This window comes from Bipolaris oryzae, assembly GCF_000523455.1.
Source record: "Bipolaris oryzae ATCC 44560 unplaced genomic scaffold scaffold_115, whole genome shotgun sequence".
In the NCBI taxonomy this organism is placed as follows: domain Eukaryota; kingdom Fungi; phylum Ascomycota; class Dothideomycetes; order Pleosporales; family Pleosporaceae; genus Bipolaris; species Bipolaris oryzae.
The window spans coordinates 40,607-64,037 of NW_006911391.1; the positions used below are offsets into that span (position 1 = coordinate 40,607).

Below are 23,431 nucleotides of genomic sequence, written 5' to 3' on the forward strand. Positions count from 1 at the left end.
ACCTCTTCTTCGACCTTCCGGATACAGCCGATCCAACTTGAGCATTCCACCAAATTGACTCTGCTCCGAGATGCAGCCAAGTATACCGTTGACGATATTGCCTGTTTATCACGGCAAGGATGGGACTGGCGACGATTAATCCATGCTTGGAGGAATTGGCGGCTAACATGCCCCCACGTACTACGTAGTAAATAAATACTACACCGCCCATGCCTGGTACTTTGTCCTGTAGGAACATTCGCTGCGACATGTTTCCATCCGCTCGCTCCACAGCCATTGCGCTGTTGGCACTGGCCGCGCCTTCTCTCGCTCAAGTTCCATCTGAGCCTGCAGGCCTCAAGGTGCTCGAGTCGCGCTTCGGAGATGGTGTGAAGATTACTTACAAAGAGGTTGGAAGCCATTGGAAAAAGGCCATTTTGTATTACAGACAGATCATCTAATAGCAATGTATAGAACAAGCTTTGTGAGACTACACCAGACGTCAAATCATATTCCGGTTATGTCTACCTACCCCCCGGAACCGCTGACTTGGGTCAGGGACAGGATTATCCTATCAATACCGTAAGCAGCATGTCGCTATGGCTCATTTGTTGAGGTCCTAAGTTCTGCTCTAGTTCTTTTGGTTTTTTGAAGCCCGTGACGATCCGGCTAATGCACCACTTACAATCTGGTTGAACGGTGGGCCGGGTTCGTCTTCCATGTATGGATTACTCGAGGAAAATGGGCCGTGCTACGCAAACCCAGACTCAAACTCAACGAGACCAGCTGAATGGAGCTGGAACAGAGCATCGAACATGCTCTATCTCGACCAACCCGTGCAGGTTGGCTTGTGAGTTCTCTTAAATCCAACAGGTTAGTGGCACGTTAGCTGACGATTGTTTCCAGTTCATACGATACTCTGGCAAATGTGACCAGGAACCTTGCTACGGGACAGGTCACAGTGCTGAATGACACCACGCCTCTCCCTGAACAAAACACTACTTTTCTCACAGGCACCTATCCTAGCCGCAACCCCAACACCACATTTTTCGGTAGCGTCAATGGCGCTGTAGCAGCGTGGGAGTTTGCCCAGGCTTGGTTCCAAGAGTTTCCTCACATTGTGCCCAATGACACTCGCATTAGTCTCGCAGCTCAGTCATACGGCGGACGCTATGGACCCGCTATGATGTCCTTCTGGGAGGAGCAAAACCAGAGGATTGAGAATGGCACTCTCAAGGAAGGCTACGTTATGCACTTGGATACCCTACTCCTTATTTCCGGCTGCATCGACCGCTACATTCAGTTTCCCTACTACCCTCAACAAGCTTACAAAGGAAACGGGTATGGATTCGAAGCCGTCAACGAGACAATTTACAATGGTATGGTAGCCGCTGTTCCAGAGTGTCTAGAAAGGATTCAAAATTGCCGCGATGCCGCTGCTGTGTCTGATCCAGAAAACCTTGGCATCGATGCTGGTGTCAATCGCATTTGCGAGGGTGCAGAGACCTTTTGCCGCAACAATATCGTCACTCCCTACAACAACTTCGCTGGTCGTGACTACTACGATATTTCCACGCCGTCACCTCCGCCCTTCCCACCGCCATTCCATGAGGGCTATCTGAACCGCGAGTGGGTCCAGGCGGAGCTCGGTGTGCCTCTCAACTGGACGGGTAGCTCCCCGCAGGCCTCAACAGCCTACCGTGCTATTGGTGACTACCCGCGTGACGGATGGGTTGAAGATCTCGGTTTCCTTCTCGACAACGGGATCAAAGTATCACTAGTGTATGGAGATCTCGACTTCGCCTGCCCCGTAAGTATCAATCGCCCAACGCAACCTCTACCCATGCAGTCTCCTTGCTAACAAAAAGATATATCAGTGGGGCGGTGGCGATGCTGTGGCCAAAGCAATCAACTGGACAGGGTCTGCCGGATATGCATCTGCACAGTACGCCGAGATCCAGACGAACGACTCATACATTGGCGGTCTCGTCCGCCAATACGGAAACTTGAGTTACATCCGCACCTACCAAGCCGGTCACGCCATTCCTGCTTATCAACCCGAGACGGCTTTCAAGATCTTCACGCGCGCCTTGTTCAATCTTGATATTGCTACCGGCACCGAGTCGACTGCCGGCACGGATGACGAGAGCACGTACAAGAGTACGGGACGGCCGGATCCCAATGTGCAGTTTGAGGCGTATACATCCGAAAGGCTAACGTTCTGCTACACTTGGGATCTCGGCTCCTGCACTGAGGATCAGGTTGATGCCGTGCTCGACGGATCCGCCGAGATTTGCCAGTACCTGGTCGTGGATGCAAACTCGACGCAATTGTTTCCCGAGGTGATTGCTGGATGCCGCGGTGACAACGCTAGTATCTCTGGTATTCATTATTAAAAACAAAGAAACATCTGCTGAGGTTGTTCAGAGGCGTCGTGCTGGAGACGAAGAGTAGACGATGGGAATGTTTGCGGGGTCGGGAACTTGGCGTCACTGGCCTCACCAGTCTTCTTTCCCCGATCCGAATTCCCATAAAGAAAAAAATGAATAAGGAAAAGAGATATTGCGTAAAAGCTTCTCGTAATGTGAAACCTCTATGGCTTGTTCTCCAGAAAACCACTTTTGCACCATCTCCGTTGTCCTGATCGGTGAACTGGTAGCGATGCACAGACAATCGCGATGGACCCTTGATTGTCGCTTTCATTTGCTTTTTGACAACATCCACGTGTGGTCTCATACGCCAGAGAAAAGCAAGCAAAATATATCACTAATATGAAAAAAATAATGTTCGGAGGGACTAGGCACACGTACATAGTATTCGGGCAACTATGTAGAATAAACAAAATTCCTTGGGAAAAGAAGACAAGCGACATGCCTAATCATCGCCGAGATTAACGCCTCCAAACTTCTCCGCTTTCTTCCTTTGCAACAAATCTGCATCGTTGGCAAGATCAAGGCCGTGGTCCTTTTTCTTACCTTCCGATGCATGTCCATTGCCCTTGCTGTGCGCCTCACTGTCCACATGGCCTCCGTTGTGCGCACCAGACTCGCCGTCCTGACCCTTGGTACGATGTGCATGTCCTACAGGGCCTCCCTCAGTGCCACCATGAGTACTGTTCTTCAGAGCAGAAGACGCATCAGCCCCATCTTCACTTAGATTGACACCCCCAAATTTCTCGGCCTTCTTCCTTTGCAACTGATCCGCATCATTGGCAACATCGTGACCGTGACCATGACCCTTGTTCTTGACTTGCGTCTCAGCACCCGCATGGTCTCCGTTGTGACCCTTGGTATCCGCATGTCCAACAGCGCCGCCCTCATTAGTGCTACCATGGGCGTTGCTCTTCCCCCCAGAAGACCTATCAGCCTCATCATCGCCTAGGTTCACGCCCCCAAACTTCTCAGCTTTCTTCCTCTGCAGCAGATCCGCCTCATGAGCGACATCGTGACCATGCTCCTTGCTCTTGCCCTGCGTCTCACTGCTGTCATGCGTGCCAAACGACTCCTCAGCCTTCTGCTTGGTACGGTCAACATGTCCCACAGGACCCCCATTAGCACCACTCTCCTCGTGCCTAACACCTCCCCCGTTAGCAGCACCGCTCACCTCGTGCCTAACACTTCCCCCGTTAGTAGTACTACTTGTCCCATTCTTCCCACCATCAGCCTCTTCATCATCATGTAGATTCACACCCCCAAATTTCTCAGCCTTCTTCCTCTGAAGCAACTCTGCATCACACGCTCCTCCACTCTGTCCTCCCTCACTCTTCTCTCCCTGCTCACCTTCATTCAACCTAGCCTTTCCATGCAACATCTCCACATCCGCATGCCCTCCAGCTCCACTCCCTACATCCTCGGTCCCCACCGCGTCTTTAACCCGCTGCTCGCGTGCGTGCGCCGCCTCGGCTTGTGACGTCGCGCCCGCGATGCCGGCTTCGTCGATGTCTAGTTTGGAGTGTTTTTGCTGGATGTGCGAGATTGGGGAGGGGGGGTCGTGGTGGGGTTCTGAGCGCTTTTTGGAGTCCGAGGTGGATGTCTGGGTTGCGGTGCCGCCGCCTGAGAGACCGGGGAGGGCTGTGGTGATGGTGGGTTAGTCTGGTATACGTGGATGCGTTGGAGTGTGTTCTTTTGCGTTGTTGGAATGGATGAATGGGGTAGGGAACGTACTGTCTCCTTTTTCGCCCTCGGGCATGGGTGCTACGTGTTTAGTGTGTTGGAGAGAGTCCTGTGGTTGGGTTAGATATACGTATGCTCTCGTGTTTGATTGTGCTCGATGATCTGATGTAGCGGAAAGTGTTCTCGTGTGTGTTGGAAAGGGTACCGTACATCTCCGGTTGTACCGTGAAGAATCTCATGGCCTTCAATAGGACCATTGTCGCTGGATCCATCTCCGTTGCGAGGCATGTTTATGATATAGAATGCTTTCAAGATACTTCAATACTAATATAATTATTCGTTTGCCGTAAGTTTGTGATTGTTATGCTAAAGACAGAAGTAGAAAAGTGTTTACACAAAATTCAAGTCTTGCTCCTCCCGTCTCACGACGCCCTTTTATTCCAACACCGACTACCCTACTTGTCTACCTGAAAGTTGGCAATCGCGTGGCTTCCACTTTCATGGTCAAGCGACGTCATAGTCTAGAGCGTGGTGTTGTGGCACTAACATGCGCCACTGAACAACAACGGAGCAGGTCCCGGGGCTAGTGCCTATGTATGACATGCACCATTTCAACTCCTTTTCGCGCAATCAAGGCTTCCTTTTGTTTTCAGCTAGATGATGTGCGGGGCTGGTCGCACGCGTGTGCGCTTGGTACTGGAGACTGTCGTGTCGCGTCATGATCTGTTTGCGGAGATTGGGGTTGGTATCTAGACTACAAAGTCCAGGAAGGAATACATGAATACGATACAAGACATTAGACTAGTATCGTCGCTGGAATACGCGAACATATAGTGATGAAGGAAACAACAGACTTAATAAACAACCCGATGCTTCCAGAGCGGCGCCTCCCGTACGCTGTCAACATCCCACTCTACTTTGCCCTTCTCATTCATGATAGCGCCTTCGTCTGTGACTCGAGTTCCAAACGTGCCAAGTTTCTCCTGTAGCTCAGCAACCTCGTGCTTGCTGACGCCGGGACGATCCCTGGGGAGCCATATGACGTCTTGGCGTTCAGCTAAGGCTGGATGCAGGTAGGCCTCAAGGACTTCTTTTTCCGTATATGGTGGGACAGGACGGCGAAATCGAGTTGCAAGAGATGCAGAGATGTCGCTAGTAGATAGCGTGTGTGGAGAGAATGTTCTCTTTAGCGACGATCGCTGTGGTGGTGCGTCAGCTGGGGGTGCAATGCCAGTAGCTTCAGAGCCAGCAATAGCTCGCTGCTCGTTATTGTAGCGTGAAACTAGAGATTTATCAGATCGAATTCCATCTTTCTTATACCCGGGAGATGGTCGTTTGGCAGTAGACAAATTTCCAGCCTCGGCATTGCTCTGCTGTCTGGAATGCTCGGAATCTTCGAGCAGGTTCAACTGCTTAACCTTTCGCTTCATGAAGATATGGAAGATGACCGTTGCAACAATCAGAACCAGTTGGAGGACGGTCGGCCCGACAGAGGTGATGCTGCCGCCGATACCAATACCAAAAAGACCGAGCAGACAAAGTTCTCCAAGGTAAACTCCTACCATGAGTTGTTCTAGAGCGCGCGCATAGAAACCCCCCTTGGTATCGATGTGCGTGTCGTGAACGTACATCATGTTGTAGCGGAATGCAACGTAAATCATCCCAATACCGACAGCTGCAAAGCCCAGGACGAGGGGCGCAATTATGGCGTAGCAGATGGCAATGACACCCAGGTTTGTCCACTTCGGGTATTCTGCACCCCAGGATGGTTCACCCAATGCCACGAAACGATTGTACTTCTTCCTCGGTGTTTTGGCAAATTTGCTTAGAATAAAAACACCCACCAAGCCTCCGATATTGAAGAGTAATTTCGACGATATGGCCAGACCGAAGAGAATGAAGTATGAAATGTAAAAGTTAGAGGCCTTTGGTAGGTTCTTGGATAGCAGGCCGACGGCACTTGTGGGGTCTGAGACGATCTGGCTGGCTACGGCCGCGGCGGCTGAAGTGAAGGTTGTAATGAGAAAAACTTGGATAACTTGAAAGGCAAAGTACCATGTCTGTGTTTGTTGCTCGACCTGGGAGATTGTGACTGCCCCGGCCAACTTGGCAACGACTATCAAAACGTTAGTCGGAAGAGGTGTAGGGAGATCAATCTTGATAACATACCGCGACAGATGATGGGGACCAAAGCCATGAGAATAGCGAGGGCAACGACTGGCAAGAGTCCGGTTACGACTCCGAGGATAACAGGGGGAATGCTGTTGATAAATGACAAAAACGGCACATTCTCTGTGAGGTAGTTGATATTGCTGATGGAGCCAACTACAGCAACGGGGATAGACCAGAAGAGAATCATGACTGAAATGAAGATCGTGGCGATGAGGTGACGCAGAGATCTGCTTTTGGAGCCCATGTTGAGATTCTTCCAGATGACTTCCTCCGGCAGGACACCCATCTGTCTAGAGCTAAACTTGGTGGGCCTGCGATGTTGGTTTGCATTGAAGGCGATCTCAGCTGCAAGTATAGTCTCAAATTCGATGAATACTGCGCTGTCGAGCTTTTCGTTCCCAGCGAGATGCGAGCGCTGTGCTGTCTGGATCTTGGGGAGTAGTTCCTTGATCTGGTCGCGAAAGTAGTCAATTGAGTCCACCTTTTTACCAATCAGAAACTTGGTCTTGTGTGTTGGGCGTAATGCCTTGTCGTGTGTGCCTTTCTCACCGCCCTTCTTCTGTTGCTGTTTCGTGACCTTTTGCATGAACTTTGTTTCGCCGGCCTCAAGTTTAATGACAGCCTTGTCGAGGTCTGAGACATCATCGTCTAGGTCATTCACATCGGGAACAAGCCAGATTTGAGCGATTTTGGGAAACATGGTATGAAGTTCTTCGAGAGAAAGAGACTCTTGCGGTACATCGGTAAAAAGGACTGTACGCTGGGAGATGCGACTCGCATTCCATGTGGTCAAGCAGTAGGCTTTTCGGAGTTTGACAAAGTACAGCATTTCTCTGTAAATGAGGAATAAGACCCAGCCGAAGAAAACCCAAGCAATTAATGCGTGGGCAAAGTAGCGCACTTCATTCTCGATGTTGGAAAAGCTGAGAATGTCTAGACCAGATTCGCCGCCTCCACCTGTGGCGTTGACAGGGAAGAGAACAGGCCAGGTGATAATGGCACCTACAAAGGCCATCAGGCTGAGCACCTTTAAGAAGCGCATGTAGAGATATGCATCGAGAGAGTGGTGATTGAGTACGTATTCGTCACTCAAGCTAGTGAATTTTTTGACCCAGCCTAGGAAACCCTGGCCTGCCGGAGGTGTTTTCTCACTGCAGAAGGTCATCAGCAAGTATCAGTGTTAGTTATGTGGGAAAGGTGTACTCTTCTAGAAGTGCATCGTGATATGTTCGTGGAGCATAGAGACGCCTCTGCTTGTTACGCAATACCAAAAATAGGACAACCAGAGCAACAGCGACAATAAAACTGGGCACAAGAGTTGAAACAAGAGCAGATAGTGAAGATCCACCACCGCGATGGCTACCTTGTTGCTCCGACATAGTGACTGTGGGGAAGAGGAAGAGGCCGCAATGCGGGAACAATGTCTATAGTGTCCTGATTTGTGAGGTCAAGCAGCGTCCTATGTATTTGGCGCATATGCAGCGACGTTGAACAATGGAAATTGCATCATAGCAGCCATGTTTTGGAAGGGTTTTCCATAAAGGATCCAATGTCATAGTGCATTGTCCGGCACGGCACTTTCGATTAGTGGCTTTGTGGTGATCCAAGCCTCGTACAACATGTGAAGCAGAAATAAAAGGGATGAGCGCGGAGTATCGAGCGATGAGAGTGAGAGGCGGTATGGGATAGGCTAGAGCATGCAGTTATGTCGATCCAAGACGGCAGTGTGGCACTTAGCAAGCTTGTGGATACGAGGCACATAGTGATGAGATGCGGGAGCTAATTTGGCGCGTCCATGTCGTCATTCACATGTCTGCCATGAATACGGTTGCTTTTGCCAATAACAGTATGAGTTGTGACCCTTTTCCCCAAGAATTTTATTTGTGTGTAGTTCATATCTGCTCAGAAGGACATGACGCAATCACAAAGCAAAGTTTGATTGAAGCAAATGGAAAAAATAATCAAGCAACAACACGTGCTTGTACAATCATGACATAATCCAGCCCAATACTATACACTACATAGCCGTGCTATATCACGAACTGACCAATCATTACCTTAACTCATAAGTAGCCTCGTCACCGCGCCGACGTTCAATGTCCTTAGATCGCTGTAATGCTGCCCCGTGCCCAAGAAGACGACTGGAATACCGGTTGCATGCACCATCGACACAAGCGTTCCTACCATATCTCCCACAGTGTCGCACTTTGAAATAACAAAGCCATCGAGATTTCGTCCTGGACCAAAAGAGGCATTGAAGTTCCGGGCTTGAGCAACGGAATCAGTGCCGACGAGGGCTTCGCCGACCATGAGGATCTTGTCAGGGTTGGCTAGCTTGCCAAATTTCTCGAGAGACGACATGAGTCGCTGATCATTGTGGCGCCGACCTGCCGTATCAATGAGGACCACGTTGAAGTTGTTCTTGGTCGCAAAAGTTACGGCATCGGCAGCAATGTTAGCGGCATCCTTGCCGTAACCCTTTTCAAACAGATCGACGTGCCCGCCTTCTCTTTGGGATAGCTCCTTCAGTCGATCGACGTGTACCCGTAGTTGCTCCACCGCACCAGAACGGAAGGTATCCGCTGCTGCGATGAGCACACGATGATGATTTTGCAGCAGGAAAAAGGCAATCTTGGAGAGGTTCGTCGACTTCCCAACTCCGTTGACGCCAACAATGGATAGTACGTAAGGGCGAGTGGTGGTAGAATTTGTATGCTGGATCTCGCGAAGCAGGTCAAGGGAAGAAGTCGGGGTAAGTATCTTGGTAAGGGCTTTCTCCATTGACGACTTGATCGTTGTCTCGATGGCTGTCATGGTCGCGTTAGTAAAGGGGCCAAGCAAGAAAAGGGTGTGGAAATGACTGACTAGTAAAGCTGGGCGTTTTGATGCCCACGAGATCACGCTCCACACTTTCGCACAGCCGTACTGCAGCTTCGCGCGCAACGTTCTTGCGCAGCAAATGCTCTTCCATGCCCTTAAGAGGCTTGCCGAGATCTTCCTTGGTCAGTGTCTTGCCGCCAACCACATTCCTGAACAGGCCGCCGATTGCGCCTAGGCTTGACCCAACCAGGCCACCAGCTGCAGCCGGTGTGTCTTTGTCTCTCTTTGCATTCTGGGCTGCTATGATGGCATCCATCTCGTCGTCAAGGTCCTTGAGCACAAACTCGCCCTTATTGGTCTTGCGACCCCACGTCTCCTGCTTAATCTCTTCCAGTGCTTCGTTTCCTGATGCGTCACCTTGTACATCTGACTGCGAATAGTCGAGAATAGAGTTGTCTTCTTCCTCCGCGCCAAACTCGCCCCACACCCTGCCCTTTTTTGCGGAACCCTTTCCCTTTTTCTTTGCCGACGCCTCGTCACCCGACGACACAGGCGCAGAGCTGAAGGCCGAGGCTTTCTTCTTGTCCCTCCGAGACATTTTGCCTCCAATCGGTCTCGCTTTTCCTGTGAGCAACTGGCTCTGTGCTGGAGTGGTGGGCCTCGAGGTGTCCGGAGTAGGCACTGGCGTTGAATCGGCGCTGGTATCATATAAAGGTCGTTGGGGTTTTTGTAGGCCTACAGGCTTAATAGCCGTTTCGTCGGCACTGTCATTATCTGTGCTTGACTCTGGGGTGGTGAGCTTGATGCTGGGGGCGCCCGAATCGCTTGCGCCTTCTAACTCGTGCATCTGGCGATCAAAGTAGGAGCCAAACTTGTCGCAGTTGACCACACTGCTGTCCGACTGGAGCTTGTCGCCATAGAGACCAATGAATAGGGCGCGCACATTATCGAGGAGTTTGTCTATCCATGTAAGGTGGACGAGGCTCTGGTATACGGCCTATGCGGGGCGTTAGTATATGGATATGTACAAGAGGCAATTGCTGCGCATTTTTCATGCCCTCGCCTTTACCGTTCTTATGGTGCAGAACATACAACAAAGATGAGTCCAACGTCCTTTGCGGCAGTCCACTTGAGGGTATAGCCATCTTTTTTGTACGCCGGCTTGGAGCCGGTGTCGTCGGCTTGGGGTTGGATGCGCTCTTCGATGAAGACGTCTCGGATCAGGCTGTTGATGACATTTGCTCCGACGGGGACATAGGTACGGGACCACAACACAACCCCTGAGGTGGTGAGTATCTCAAATGTGTCGAGCATTATGGGCGAGAGTGGCGCATGAGGTATTGGCTGGCATGCGAGAGGGGTGCGTGGTGGTAATGTTGGTGCGATGACGAAGGGCCGTGCGGGCCGCCTCTTGCCAGATGGTCGGAACTCGGACAGGCAGCGGAAAGCTCAAAGGCACAAATTCCACAGATACACCACACCCTCAATTCACGCCCCTTGCCTCGCCCAGTCACTCGCTGTCCCTTTTCCTGTCCCTCCATCTCGCCCTTCATCTCCACAAAGACTGCCGGCCCTGGTATCGCGCGCAGCCATGCAGCGTCCCAACTACAACAATCCGCCGCCCGCGCATTCACCACCCCGTATGCCTCTCCTCATATATGTACATATACCCACTCCGGGCGCGCCTTTACTAAAGCACCACAGTACACCACCCAATTCCACAGCACGTCTCGACAGTCCCCCAACTGCGCTCTCCCCCTCCCCCGCCCTCGCAACCACAGAGCGGATATGGATATGGGCAGCAGGGCGGGGGGATGACTCCCCACCAGGGAGGCTACAACATGCACCCTTCGTTTGGCGGCTTTATAAATGACCCCACAGCACAGCTCGGCTTCCAGATGGGAAAGAGCGCTGTGGATGCGGGACAACAATACGTTGAGCAGAATGTACGTGACGTTATGCGCAAAGCGACCGCACAGGCGACGCGCCCACTTCCCATGCTATGCGCGCATCACGACGGCTAGACCAAGACTAACTTGCTACAATAGATCGGACGCTTCGTATCTGTCTCTGCCCTTAGGCACTACTTCAATGTCACAAACTCCTACGTTCTCACCAAACTGCGCATCATCCTCGTCCCGTGGTGGCATCGCCCCTGGTCCCGCCAGCAACGCCATACTTCTGATCCCGCCGCCTCCTCGGCCGCCCTGCTCTACCAACCTCCTCGCGAAGATGTCAACTCGCCTGACATGTATATCCCCATAATGGCCCTCGTCACCTACATCCTGCTCTCGACGTTGCTGGCTGGGCTGAGGGGCGCCTTCCACCCAGAGTTGCTGGGTTACACGGCCACTGTCGCAATCTCCGTCACCCTACTGGAGATTCTCATCATTCGCACTGGCACCTTTCTGCTCGCCATTAGCAGCTCCTCGCAACTCCTCGATCTAGTCGCATACAGCGGCTACAAGTTTGTCCATGTTATTGTCTCGCTGCTTCTGACGCACTTTGCCTCGTGGCTCGGCTTTGGCGGCACAATGGTCAACTGGATCATCTTCATCTACTGCTACAACGCAAATGCCTTTTTCCTCCTTCGCAGCCTGCGATATGTCCTGCTTCCCGACCAGACTGGTCAAGGAAACTTTGGAGGCCCCGCCCCCGGCGGATACCCGCCCAAGAACCAAAAGAACAGGCGGACCCAGTTCTTGTTCGTCTACAGCTACATTGTTCAGCTTGGCTTCATGATGTGGTTGACTAGGGTATAAGCCATGGGCTGGTTCTGCACCACAACCTTGAAATCCCACGTCTATTCATGTTACTTTGTGAGCGTTTTGCACTATAGGCTTCATTTTCTTAGCGAGCCTATGTCATGCCCAAGGCCAGCATGGATCAAGGCCGTCTTCCATAGCATAGGAAATGAGAAATTTTTTACAAAAAAACCATTATGGGATGGAAAATCGTTTGCTGTTCCGTCTATAATCATCAATCCTTCCACGCGGGAAGAAGCGCGCTGAAATCACGTATCTTCCTTGACGCCATAATTACCCATGTAACTCCTAAACACTAAACATTCCCACAAGCCATGTCATAACCTCTCAGAACTCACTATCCCATGACAGGCACAACTCGACTCATGGCACCCATCTGATCCATACTCTGTTCCAGTTCCTTTGCAAAGTCAAACACCACGTCGCCAAACTGCTCGATCTGGTCCTGTGCCTTGGGCGCCCCAATTAGCACAATGCCCCGTGGCACAATTACATCCTTGACCTCGAAGCACCCAAACGTCACCACCTTAACTAGTGCAGGGCACGACCGGAAGATCCCCGCTACAACCTCCGTGTCCACTACAGGGCAAAACGACACGTTGATCTCGCGGAGATGAGGGTACTGCTGTACGCCATCAAACATTTCTGCAAACGTAGCATGCGAAATGTGCCGGCACGATGAGACATCGAGATACTCGAGCCGCGAGCCAGAGTGTGACATGAGTGCACGGAAACCATCACTTCCGAGCCCAACGGGCAACTCTGTAGGTCCATCCGGGTTGCTGTTGTCCATGTCGCGTGTCGAGTTGACGTCAACGTAGCGCAGCGGCGGGTTATCCCACTCTGAGAAAAGCTTCACGTACCCATCGTCGGTGCACTCGTGGTTCTCTGTGAAACGGAACTTGCTGAGATTCCGGCACTGCTCATGGATGCTTTTCAGCACATCATCAGTCGGCTCGCTTGTGTTGTCAACAAAGTGCTCCAGGCACAATGTCTGTAGATTAGCGCCTACAGAATCGATCAGGTGCACTAGCTTCTCGCGCGTAACGGTATCGTAGAACCGGAGAGTGAGGTGCTTAAGGTGCTTTAGCCGAGCGATTGCGTCAATGCTCTCTGGGCCAATCTTTTTGCATCGCTCTAACTTCAGCCGGTCAAGTTTTGGACAAAAGGTAGTCAGCGCTTCCACGACCTGGTCGTCAAAGGCTGCATCCAGCCACTCCACCTTGAGTGCCCTGAGGTCGTGACCGCGCGCAATAAACAACTCAATCCACTTGTCGTTTGAAACCAGGTTGGCTCCCAGCAGCTGGATCTCTTCCAACGCCTTGGCCTTTTCGATCATGTAGTCAATGTTGCTGTCCTTCAACTGACAGCAGTTACGGAGTGACAGGCGCTTGACAGTCGGACACACTGCAAATATCTGATCGTAATCTTCTGTCTCGAGATATGCAGCCTCATGAATAGCAACATTTTCCATGTCGGGCTGCAGGAAGAGCTTCATCGTCGTGGGGTTCATCGCCCGCTTTTTCGAAAAGATCTCGCTGATGCGATTCATGACCGATTCCGGCATCTCGCCTAGCTCTTCGATATCTTCCGAGTGCTTTGCCAACTTTTCAATGCAGAGTTGCTGCAATGTCTTTGGCCCGCGCACAGTCAACCCGTCAAGGCGGTTACTCTCAATCTTTCTTCGACCCTTGCGCACAACCGGCTTGTTAGCCTTCTTCTCTGCTTTAGCGTCCTTGGCCATTTCTTTGCCACATGGTGTGCATAGAAGACCACCCTCTGGACCAGCTTTACTGTACGGCGTGACGGTGAACCGCTTATTGCAGATCTCGCAATTCTCTAGCTGACCAGGCAGGGGTTTGGCCTGCTTGTACATGTCCATAACGTCCTCAAAATCTGAGTCGTCATCCGGACCCTTCTTCTTCTTCTTGGCCGTCTTTTTGGCCGCTTTTCCCTTCTTGATCTTCGCTATAGCTTCATCTTGATCGCGCTTCCGTTTGCGAGTACGTTCAGCTGCCATTGCAGATGACTCTGCTTGTAGGTCTTCTTCAGGCTCTTCGTCCTCAGCATCCGCATTTGCAGATCCTTCCTCGTTGTTACTGGCTTGCGCTGCATCCTGCTCGGCTTGCCGAACACGTTGCTGGTACGAATCGCGAATCTCTTGTGCGGAAATGTTATTTGCCTAGTGTGGTGTAATCAGCACAAGTTCTTAATAAAGCCAAATCACAGAAATTCGTGGATGAAGTCAACATACCGCCAGAAAGTCTGTCAGCGCTGAGTGTGGCCCACGAATACCCGCTCCTCTTGGTCGCCGTCCGCTCCTGTCGCCACTCGTCAGTATTGTACGCTGAGTTCATGTGGTGCAAGTTAATGGCTTACATTTTGTCAATTTGTAGCAGCGCAAAGGAAGTGTATTGTACAAGATACGACTTATTGCCTGATGAGGGGAGGCAGTTGGTGTTGAAGTGAGTCGGAGGCCGATAAGCGGGGGTGAGACAGTGAGTGGTGAAGGCGCGTCCGGGGTCCACAGGGCAATCGCGCAATCACGTGGTGGCAATTACTTGCTGCATCGAGCAAAGTCTACCCCTGACAATTGATTCTTTTCCAGTCCGCCCACACACTGCTTTATTGAGTGGCGGATTACGTTTTAATGGATATCCTGGACTAATGCAAGCATGTGATTGGTTGATTTCAGCCAGAATGAAGTTCGCAAAAGAATCCTTTAAAATTACATTGTCTCGAGCATTTGTATCCACATAACTTCATTACACAGATTTGTGTTCATGATTACTCGCGACCCAGTCGTGCCATCCTTCCAATACCCTTAAGCTCTCGACATCAGATGTGATAACGAAGGTCTAGATGATAGTATCGTCATCGTCATCATCGTAATCATCATCATCGCCGTCATCTTCATCAGAATCGTCTGAATCACCCCACGCATCTACAAGGGGACCAGTCTCGCGGGCAGCATCTCCCATAGGCCTCTACAGCACAGTTAGTTGAACAGTTGACATTACGGCGTTTGAAATTCGCTGCACTTACTACGAGAGGACCTCGAGGTGCAGTAGTGGTCATATCCTCATCTTTAGGATAAAGCCCAGAAGTACTGGATCGCTCAGCCACACTCGAGGTAACCGAGTGAGACGAGCTTGCCGCAGAGACATATGAACGACTATTCGCGTTGATAGTCGAAGTTGAGCTGATAGTAGGCGCCTTGCTGGACTGGGTGTGCCATGATTTGGTGCGAACTTCGCTCAAGCCGTCGTTGCCAGTCCTTTCACGGCCAACGGGGAAAGCGTACTCATAATCAATCAAGTTCTCATCAGCAGATCCTTTCAGAGACATGGCCCGCTGGAAATCAGCCGACAATTTGATGCCGCCATCCTTGGCTGTGGAACGATTGGACGAGTGGTTCTCGTTGACAGTCTTCCAGTCATCATCGTCCTAATAGAGTCAGCGTATACCCCCTCAAAAAGGCCATAACTCTGGGGATGACAAGTCCAAACTCAATACATACATAAGACGAAGATGTGTCGGAAGTGGCCGCCGCGAAGTACTCAGGATACTGGCCATTGGAGTGATCTGGAGGGACGAAGGCCTTATCAGGATCTTCGTATTTGTCCTCGTTAAAGGCCTCATTGGCAAGCTGACCCTCGACGCACGCGAAGCATTTTGCCGTATCAGGATTGCGGCGTTGGGACTTTGCGAAATCCTCGAGACCCTTTGTCTTTCCACACATTGTGCATTCAACCTCAACTACTTGCCGGCCTGTGCAATTCTGACAGTTGATGGACTTGTTGATCTGACTTGAGGCCTTGATCTGCCGACGGGCATCGGTAAGCTGCTTTGAGGAGAACTTTGCTTGGGGAAGGTTCTTCTGGCAGCGACCGCACTTGATTTTGGCAGGGAGAGCAATGCCCTTGAGACTGCGAGGGTTAGCTAGGCCGTGTCGGTGCGTTCCTGGTCACTCATACCTTTCAATCTCATTTGGGTTGTAAGGAACCTGGTTGCGGCGGCTCTTCATGATGGGCAGTGAGAGGATCAAGCTTTGGGCCTGTGAAGCTCGAATCGTCTAGCTGCAACAAGCGTGCTGTGTCGAAGTAACAGTCACTGCGGTGGTGTAGCTATTTAGGTCTTGTGGCTATTGACGGTAAGAGTGAGTGTGCGGTGTGGAAGCGGAAGAAAGTTAGTGCCTGCGGGTGTTTGCTGTGCGCTCAGTGAAGGGTGACAAACGGCAGGAGCGGCCGTCGCATCGTGCAGGTGCCTCACTTAGCACACAAAGTAATCAAGAAATTAGATGCAGTCGCGGAATTTCGAGAAGTTTCGATCTAATAAGAAGAAAAGCAGAGGCGATATTACCTACAAAAGGTCTTGTGCAAGTTGTGGGATAGAATTTTGTGAGAAAGCGTGTTGAGCCATGCGTAGGACATAACTATGGAATCAGACCAAGCAGTACAGTAAAGGTGCAGCATCATCTAAGGAACCGCACAGCCTGTAGCAACTCCTTCTCTTCATTTTGCTATATGTAAATAATGACTTGAGCTAATTATAGACCATATTGCTATACTAAGAAGCACATATGTCACGCGTTGACTGACATGCAAAAACAAGCAAACGAGAATTCACGCATGAAACGCGAATGGGCTACTGATATCGAAAACACTGACTTTGTTGCTTCAACAGTTTCTTGAAACGCAAGTGGCCTTCTATACGCGAATCTGCTGAAGGAACATTCTGTTTAAGTAACACCCTTCTGCGATCGGCTCACTGCTTTGTTATAGCACGCCCATCTCAGAGAAGCTACAAACTCATTCAGCCCCTAGGCACAGCGGCAGTAGCCTCCACGGTTATTTGTGCAACCACCACCTTGAGGACAATGGTCCCTTACGTATTGGTCGCAGTCTGACTGACCAAAGCACTGATGAGGCAGTTAGTGTCAGCTATCTACCCTCAGAGTCTTTCACCTACAATGTTGAGAGCCGATGTACTAGTCATCATTGTGGCCAGCACGGCAAACAGGTATTTGAAGTGCATGATGAATATAAATCTTTTTAGGAGATACGTTTGTGCAATCAATCAATCAAATTGAAGTTGTAGATCTGGGTGAAGTTTATGCTCTACAGAGCAAAAACACCGAAGGTATAGTGCGACAGAGGTGCTTTTTATGTCTTATCCGCACAAAGCCGGTGAGATTGCGTCTACATGTAAGTGAACAGGTGGCGTTTGGAGCCAGGCTTCTCAGTCGCTTACTGGAATAGCGGCACACTGTAACAACAGCACTTGGGCTCAATCTCTCTTTGCCAGATTAGTGCGTACATGGTTGTTGATTGGCGAGAGTCCAAGTCAATACCATGGATGCAACGAGGATCCGAACTTAATCTTGGAGGCCGCGACCATCATAGCCGTATTGCCAATAAAGCGCCGGTGGCTTCGGATGTACGGAATGTGGTGTTCCATGCCGTGTTTCGGTACCCATGTGCTTCCTCCAACGTCTCACGCATACTGCTCTATCATCGTCACCTCATCCATCAATGGAGTCTCCGTCACTTGTCTCGACACATCTGTAATATCTTCTGTTAGACATCATCTGCTTGATTGTTGGCGTGAATTCTGGGAGGAACACGATAATTTTATGAAGTAACTTTCAATGGATGTCTAGTATGCTACTGCATGTAATGTTGATCCTGTATCTTTTCAGTAAAGAATAATGCGAGTGTTTCCTGGCAGAAGACGCGCTATCCATAAGTATTAGTTGGCCATGTCGATAGACGTGTTTTTAGACCTTGTGCAGACCATGTCGAACCGGGCGATCTTGTAGTTGTTTTTTCTATCTTCACCAAGGTCAGGATATAAAGTGTACATGAGAAAAGGCCGATGCATCCGTCATTGTCCATGTGTGGCTTGGATGCATGTTCAGACGAGCTTATGGCTGGTGGGGGGCGCAGAAAGACAGGGATCCCAGGCATGACGCCACAGCCGAGGAGCCAAAATTATTCTCGATAAGACGATAACAAAATTATCGCCCGTCCGGCGCTCGCCCCCCACCAACCCCAGCGCTGCAAGTCCCGACAGTCGTCGATATTCACATTCACAGTGGCGTCGATACCTTTTCGCTTCAAGGCAGGTGGCAGCGCAAACATGGCCCCAATGGAGTCGCATCACCACCGCAGCACCACCAAGAAGGACAAGAAGGGCTTCAAGTCCCGCCATGCCACAAAGGGTGCGCTCAAGGAGCAGAGCAAGGGTAAGTGCTGAGCAATTTGCTTCATAACTCAGTCCTCCCTCTAACATGGCTCTACAGGCAAGGTGAACTCCCTCTCCTTCGAGTTCGGCAGCCGCAAGACACCCCACCAGCAGGTTATGAACAAATTCGACCGCCGCAACCGCGCCAAGCAGATGCGCATCAACAAGGACCACGAGCACGCAAAATCGACCAATGTCTTCGCCGGCAAGGATGGTGCCCCCCGAATCGCCGCCGTCGTCCCCCTCTGTTCCGATACTTCTGCCGCTGCCGCCGTGCGCAGCCTCAACTCCAGCCTCGACATTGACGATGACGTGCCCGAGGCTGGTTGGACCAGGACCAATGTCGATCGCTTCAAGCAAAAGGTGCAATACCTGGTTGTCAAGAGGGATTTGTTGACCGCTCTCGACGCTTGCCGCATTGCCGACTTTGTTGTCTTTGTCCTGTCAGCGAATGAAGAAGTGGATGAAGAGGGCGAGTTGATACTCAAGTCGGTGGAAAGCCAGGGTATCTCCAACACCTTTACCGTAGTCCAAGGATTGGACAAGATCGAACCTGCCAAACAAAGACCTTCTGTCATCTCATCGCTCAAATCGTACATTACCCACTGGCTACCGTCAACCGACCGTGTGTACTCTCTCGACAACCGACAAGAGGGGGCGAACCTTGTCCGATCACTATGCACAACTACTACGAAAGGCGTTCGGTGGAGAGATCAGAGGAGCTACATGTTCATTGAGGATATCACTTGGCCCGGAGGAAAGTCGGCCGTCAGCGAGGATGGGACTGGCGAGGTCGTTGTCACCGGTGTAGTTCGGGGACTTGGACTCAAGGCAGACCGGCTTGTCCAGGTTGGAGATTGGGGCGAATTCCAAGTTGAAAAGATTATCGCTGCCCCGCTAGAGTCGCGAAAGAAGACTAAAGATGAAGAAATGGCCGTTGATTCTACTGATGATACCTTGGAGCGACCAACTGAAGACCAAGACGACTTGGCAGAACTCGCCCCTGAAGAAACACTCATGGACGATGTAACCAACTACGCCACATCTGTCGCCCCTTCTGAGCGAAAAGGTGTCCTGCTTGACGATCACCATTACTTCTCAGACGAAGAAGAAGAGACTGCCCCCAAACAGAAGAGGCGATTGCCAAGGGGTACTAGTAACTACCAGGCCGCCTGGTACCTAGATGACATGTCTGATTCGGGCTCCGACCTTGAGGATTTTGACATGGATGACGGACAAGATAACCAGAGCCAGCCCGCCCATCCAGCGGACGGTGTGGAGGGTATGGATCTCGACGGAAAAGCAATGACTGAGGGTGCGCCATCAGAGTATCCCCAGTCTGAGATGTTCATGGATCCATCACCAGAGGACGAGGCGGCACAAATCGAGGAGTACCGCAAATCGAGGAAAAACGAAGCGGACGAGGATTTGGAGTTTCCCGACGAGATTGAGCTACACCCGAATGTCAATGCACGTGAGCGTCTTATCCGTTACCGAGGATTGAAAAGCCTGAAGACCAGTGTATGGGACACGGAAGAAGATCGACCATACGAACCTGAGGAGTGGCAACGGCTGCTTGAGATTTCCGACTACAAGCGCACCGCCACCAAATTCATGCGTGAAGCATGGGCTGGGGGTGTCAAGGCCGGTACTCGAGTGAGCGTGCACATTCGAGGAGTTCCCTTGCAGTTCCAAGCGAACGGATCGCGGCCAATGGCCATGTTCTCACTACTCAGGCATGAGCATAAGCGAACAGCATGCAACTACAGCATTCTGCTTAGCTCCGAGCACGAGTCTCCCATAAAGTCAAAGACAGAGTTGATTGTACAATGTGGTGCAAGGAGGATCGTAATTAACCCTGTAAGTCGAAGCAGTTTCCTAACACGCTCCATAAGACATGACTCTAACTTACATTGCTCGCAGCTTTTCTCAAACGCAGGCAACACGCCTAACAACGTACACAAATTTGCCCGTTATCTGCACCCAGGACAATCAGCGATTGCGACTTTTATTGGCCCCCTCACATGGGGCAACGTCCCGCTTCTCTACTTCACTCGCACAACACCTACACCCGAGCACCCCTCCCCACTCCGCCTAATCGCAACAGGAACATCTCTTCCTCCATCAACAAACCGCATCGTAGCCAAGCGCATTATCTTGACCGGTCACCCTTACAAGATCAACAAGCGTGTCGTCACCGTGCGCTACATGTTCTTCAACGACACAGACGTCAAGTGGTTCAAGAGCTTGCCGCTATGGACCAAGCGCGGACGAAGCGGTTTCATCAAGGAGAGTCTGGGTACGCATGGTTACTTCAAGGCTACCTTTGATGGCAAGATTAATCCAATGGATGCCGTCGCTGTCAGTCTGTACAAGAGGGTTTGGCCGAGAAGTGCGAGGGCTTGGAGGGGCGAGTTGGAGTAGCAGTGAAGTAAATATGGCTACCGCTTCCTTGTCGTAAATGTGATGAAGGAAACATGAGGTTTATGATATCAATGGGCATTCTAGATAGGTCAAAAATGGACAAGGCGTTCTTTTTTTGGAAGTAAACATCTTGCTACGTTCATACTATGCCATTTACATCGTTGCTGCAATCAGTCAATTTCCAATAGTGTATAAAAGGTATCTTAACTACATAAAAAAGAAAAGAGACAGGAAGACGCCATGCAAATGCAGTGGGAAAAATGCTTTTTTTTCGGGGGTAGCGCCTTCTCCTCACCACCCTACTTCCTTGCAAATCGCTCAAGCGCAGGGCCGTATTCCTTCTTCATCTTCTCTTTGCGCTCAATCTGCCTCTTCTGCATATTCTTGAGCGCCTCGCGTGCGCGCTCCTTTTCTGCATCAATAACGTTTCTGTTGCCGTTCTTCCTTAGGTACCTCCTCAGTGCCGAGTTCCTTCCCTTGCCCCTCTTTTTCAGCAGATCCACCTTGTCTGGTTCGCGTTCACCCCGCTGCGCGCGGTACTCCTTTTGCCGCTCCTCGTGCGACGTCAGATCGAGGTTACCGACAAAGTTGGGGTCGAGCGCGATCATCTCGGGTTGGAGCTTCTCGAGGAGGGCATGGACTTCGGTTTCGCGGCGTTGCTTGGAGGTTTCGTAGGGGTTGGTGCCCGGTTCAAGGGAATCGGGGTTGGGCTCTCCGGATCCGGGAACGATAATGGAGGAGAAGCCGCGGTCATGAGATATACCAAGTACATCTTCAAAAGGACAGAAGCGCACTCGGCCAACATCGAGCCCTTGGCCGCCCCATCCCATATATGGCATCTTGGGTTGTGATTGATCTTCGGGGCTGCGTCGGAAGATGTCATCTTTATAAATAGAGACTTGAGTTCCGTAGCCTACTGCAGTAAGGTTGCGATCGGAAATGGAGAGAGTGGTGCCTGGGACACGCAGGTGGTGTTGGTGCATTTCTTTGAACATGCGAATGTCCCACACGGACATGCGCCGGTCTTGAGAGGTGCTGACCATGTAGGTGCCTGATCTATCTATGGCAATGCTTCGTACAGGCCCACGGTGCGGGAGGAGCTTGACGAGGGGTGTGGCGCTATTCGGCGACCACAGTGTGACAAGACCCTTTTGGTGGCCAACGTGAAGGATTGCGTTTTGTGGATTTTGCGCGAGCGCTGTGGCGGGGCCAAGTTTGGTGTAGAGCTGTGGCAGCGATTGACCGGTCGAAACGTCTGTATATCGTATTATGCCCGCTGTCGATACTGAGGCGAGGAGGAAGTGGTACGGAAGGTATTCGAGATGCGTCGCCTCAGAATGGTTCTTGAGCTGATGCATTTCAACACCGTCGCCTGAGTAGATGTAGACGCATTTCTTTTGTGCAACAGCGAAGTTTTTCTGGTTGCTTGTATGTAGCCATCGTGCATCGCGCACCGTCTCGTTGAGTTGTAGTTCGCAGCCCAGCTTTCCGGCTCTCCAGTCAAACGTTGCGACATGACCTTTCCGGCCCGCAATCAGCAAATCGCGCCCATTGCGACTGTACTCGCACACATCGTACGGCCCAAGGCCGTCTAATCGCAACTCGAACCCTTTTTTTGCCGTCTCTAGGCCAACCTCCCGCTTGATCTCGTCTTGCCGAACGCGGTATGTCCTTTCCAACTCATTTTCCGGCTCCAGCAGTCCAGCATTGTTCTCAAGCAGGACTTCGACAGTTTTTGCTTCTATCGCCGCCTGTTTGTTCTTCGACTCGAGAGACTTCACATTTGCCCGAAGCTTCTTATCTTTGACTGATTTCGGCCGTATCCGGTCGCCGCGACCATATTGTTGTGTGGCTTTCTCGGTGAATTCTGCGACTGCGCGAGCGTCTTCGTCCATCAGTGCGCTGTTTTGCGACTTGCGCCCCGGTTGCGAAGTCCTGGCTTCAGGCTTGCGTCCGGAAGCCATGATTGTGACGCTGCAGTGTATCTCTTAAATTTCCGCAATAAATATCGCAACTGAGTTTGTAGGGCAGGGAAGCAAAAGAATTCGAGATTTGGGTTGCGCGTGGAGAAGTCGGTTCGTGCATGTTCAGCAGTCCTAGAATTATTTCTGCCATATGTCACCGCCTCGAAATCTTGGCTCCACAAACTGTGGCTTGTCACGTGCCGTAAAGTGGGTCAATCTTTCACCATCCCTGATTGATACCGTTTTCTCAAATACCCAAAAGGCTCCGTTAGTTCATCTTATCTGAGATGACGTGTCAAACGACACGAAGAGAGTGACCGCAGTGTAGGGACATTGGATGTAGATTTCTTTGTTGAGTCTGAACCATTGCCCAGAATCCTCGTGCGATGAACTCCTAGAAGCCGTAGCTAAGACTATGGGCGATCTCTATGAGAAACTTCTGAATCAATATAAGTTCTAGCATAAGCATGTTATCATCCGGACACACAACGAATGCGTATTGTGGTCGTGGGCGCCTATGAGGACGCTTTGACCATCAATGATTGAGAGACTTTGCCTCATTCTTGACTAGAGCGCAGGTGTCACTTGCTGATGATACTGACAGGGATACAAGTACATGCTCGAAAACTTTTGCTATACATTCTCATCTTAAGGTCTAGCTAAGGTAAACCCTTGCTAGTGATCAACAGTACACACGACATACTGTGTAAGGGCAAACCTACCATCACATGAAGGTGCATTTACCTGTTTTGGCAAGTAAGATCGGCTGGAGATTCAATCCATCCCTTCTGGCATATCCCTGCGTAGTCATGTACTGTTGTTAGACTTGCGAAGCATCAAGGTGTTCTGATTTAACTGCAGGGTTAAAGAAAAGATGGGGACAGCGAAAAAATAGCCCGAGAGAGTATACAGACATGAAGCGCCAAGTGAGCTTGAAAAATAGGAACAT

At 50.9% G+C, this 23,431-nt stretch overlaps 7 protein-coding genes across 7 annotated transcripts; 3 read left to right on the forward strand and 4 right to left on the reverse strand.

Annotated features, from left to right (window-relative positions):
• Positions 1 to 248: 248 nt before the first annotated feature.
• COCMIDRAFT_101140 (uncharacterized protein) lies at positions 249 to 2,375 on the forward strand (the record flags this gene model as incomplete). The annotated part of the gene is made up of 5 exons (XM_007691985.1): positions 249 to 389; positions 454 to 561; positions 615 to 829; positions 886 to 1,789; positions 1,857 to 2,375. 5 exons carry the CDS (start codon positions 249 to 251, stop codon positions 2,373 to 2,375), a joined length of 1,887 nt encoding a protein of 628 aa, XP_007690175.1.
• A 478-nt stretch (positions 2,376 to 2,853) lies between these two features.
• COCMIDRAFT_101200 (uncharacterized protein) lies at positions 2,854 to 4,379 on the reverse strand (the record flags this gene model as incomplete). The annotated part of the gene is made up of 4 exons (XM_007691986.1): positions 2,854 to 3,039; positions 3,520 to 4,049; positions 4,143 to 4,200; positions 4,302 to 4,379. The coding sequence occupies 4 exons, from the start codon at positions 4,377 to 4,379 to the stop codon at positions 2,854 to 2,856; spliced, it is 852 nt and encodes a 283-aa protein (XP_007690176.1).
• Positions 4,380 to 4,945: 566 nt separating this feature from the next.
• COCMIDRAFT_101182 (uncharacterized protein) lies at positions 4,946 to 10,397 on the reverse strand (the record flags this gene model as incomplete). Its single annotated transcript, XM_007691987.1, has 5 exons — positions 4,946 to 6,207; positions 6,261 to 7,410; positions 8,427 to 9,070; positions 9,129 to 10,080; positions 10,176 to 10,397. 5 exons carry the CDS (start codon positions 10,395 to 10,397, stop codon positions 4,946 to 4,948), a joined length of 4,230 nt encoding a protein of 1,409 aa, XP_007690177.1.
• Positions 10,398 to 10,924: 527 nt separating this feature from the next.
• On the forward strand, positions 10,925 to 11,845 carry COCMIDRAFT_28210 (uncharacterized protein; the record flags this gene model as incomplete). The annotated part of the gene is made up of 2 exons (XM_007691970.1): positions 10,925 to 11,029; positions 11,132 to 11,845. The coding sequence occupies 2 exons, from the start codon at positions 10,925 to 10,927 to the stop codon at positions 11,843 to 11,845; spliced, it is 819 nt and encodes a 272-aa protein (XP_007690160.1).
• A 340-nt stretch (positions 11,846 to 12,185) lies between these two features.
• On the reverse strand, positions 12,186 to 15,875 carry COCMIDRAFT_38734 (uncharacterized protein; the record flags this gene model as incomplete). The annotated part of the gene is made up of 4 exons (XM_007691974.1): positions 12,186 to 14,030; positions 14,894 to 15,295; positions 15,369 to 15,777; positions 15,826 to 15,875. 4 exons carry the CDS (start codon positions 15,873 to 15,875, stop codon positions 12,186 to 12,188), a joined length of 2,706 nt encoding a protein of 901 aa, XP_007690164.1.
• A 2,114-nt stretch (positions 15,876 to 17,989) lies between these two features.
• On the forward strand, positions 17,990 to 20,518 carry COCMIDRAFT_101193 (uncharacterized protein; the record flags this gene model as incomplete). The annotated part of the gene is made up of 3 exons (XM_007691988.1): positions 17,990 to 18,095; positions 18,153 to 19,954; positions 20,018 to 20,518. 3 exons carry the CDS (start codon positions 17,990 to 17,992, stop codon positions 20,516 to 20,518), a joined length of 2,409 nt encoding a protein of 802 aa, XP_007690178.1.
• Positions 20,519 to 20,817: 299 nt separating this feature from the next.
• COCMIDRAFT_101188 (uncharacterized protein) lies at positions 20,818 to 22,482 on the reverse strand (the record flags this gene model as incomplete). Its single annotated transcript, XM_007691989.1, has 1 exon — positions 20,818 to 22,482. One exon carries the CDS (start codon positions 22,480 to 22,482, stop codon positions 20,818 to 20,820), a length of 1,665 nt encoding a protein of 554 aa, XP_007690179.1.
• Positions 22,483 to 23,431: the final 949 nt, after the last annotated feature.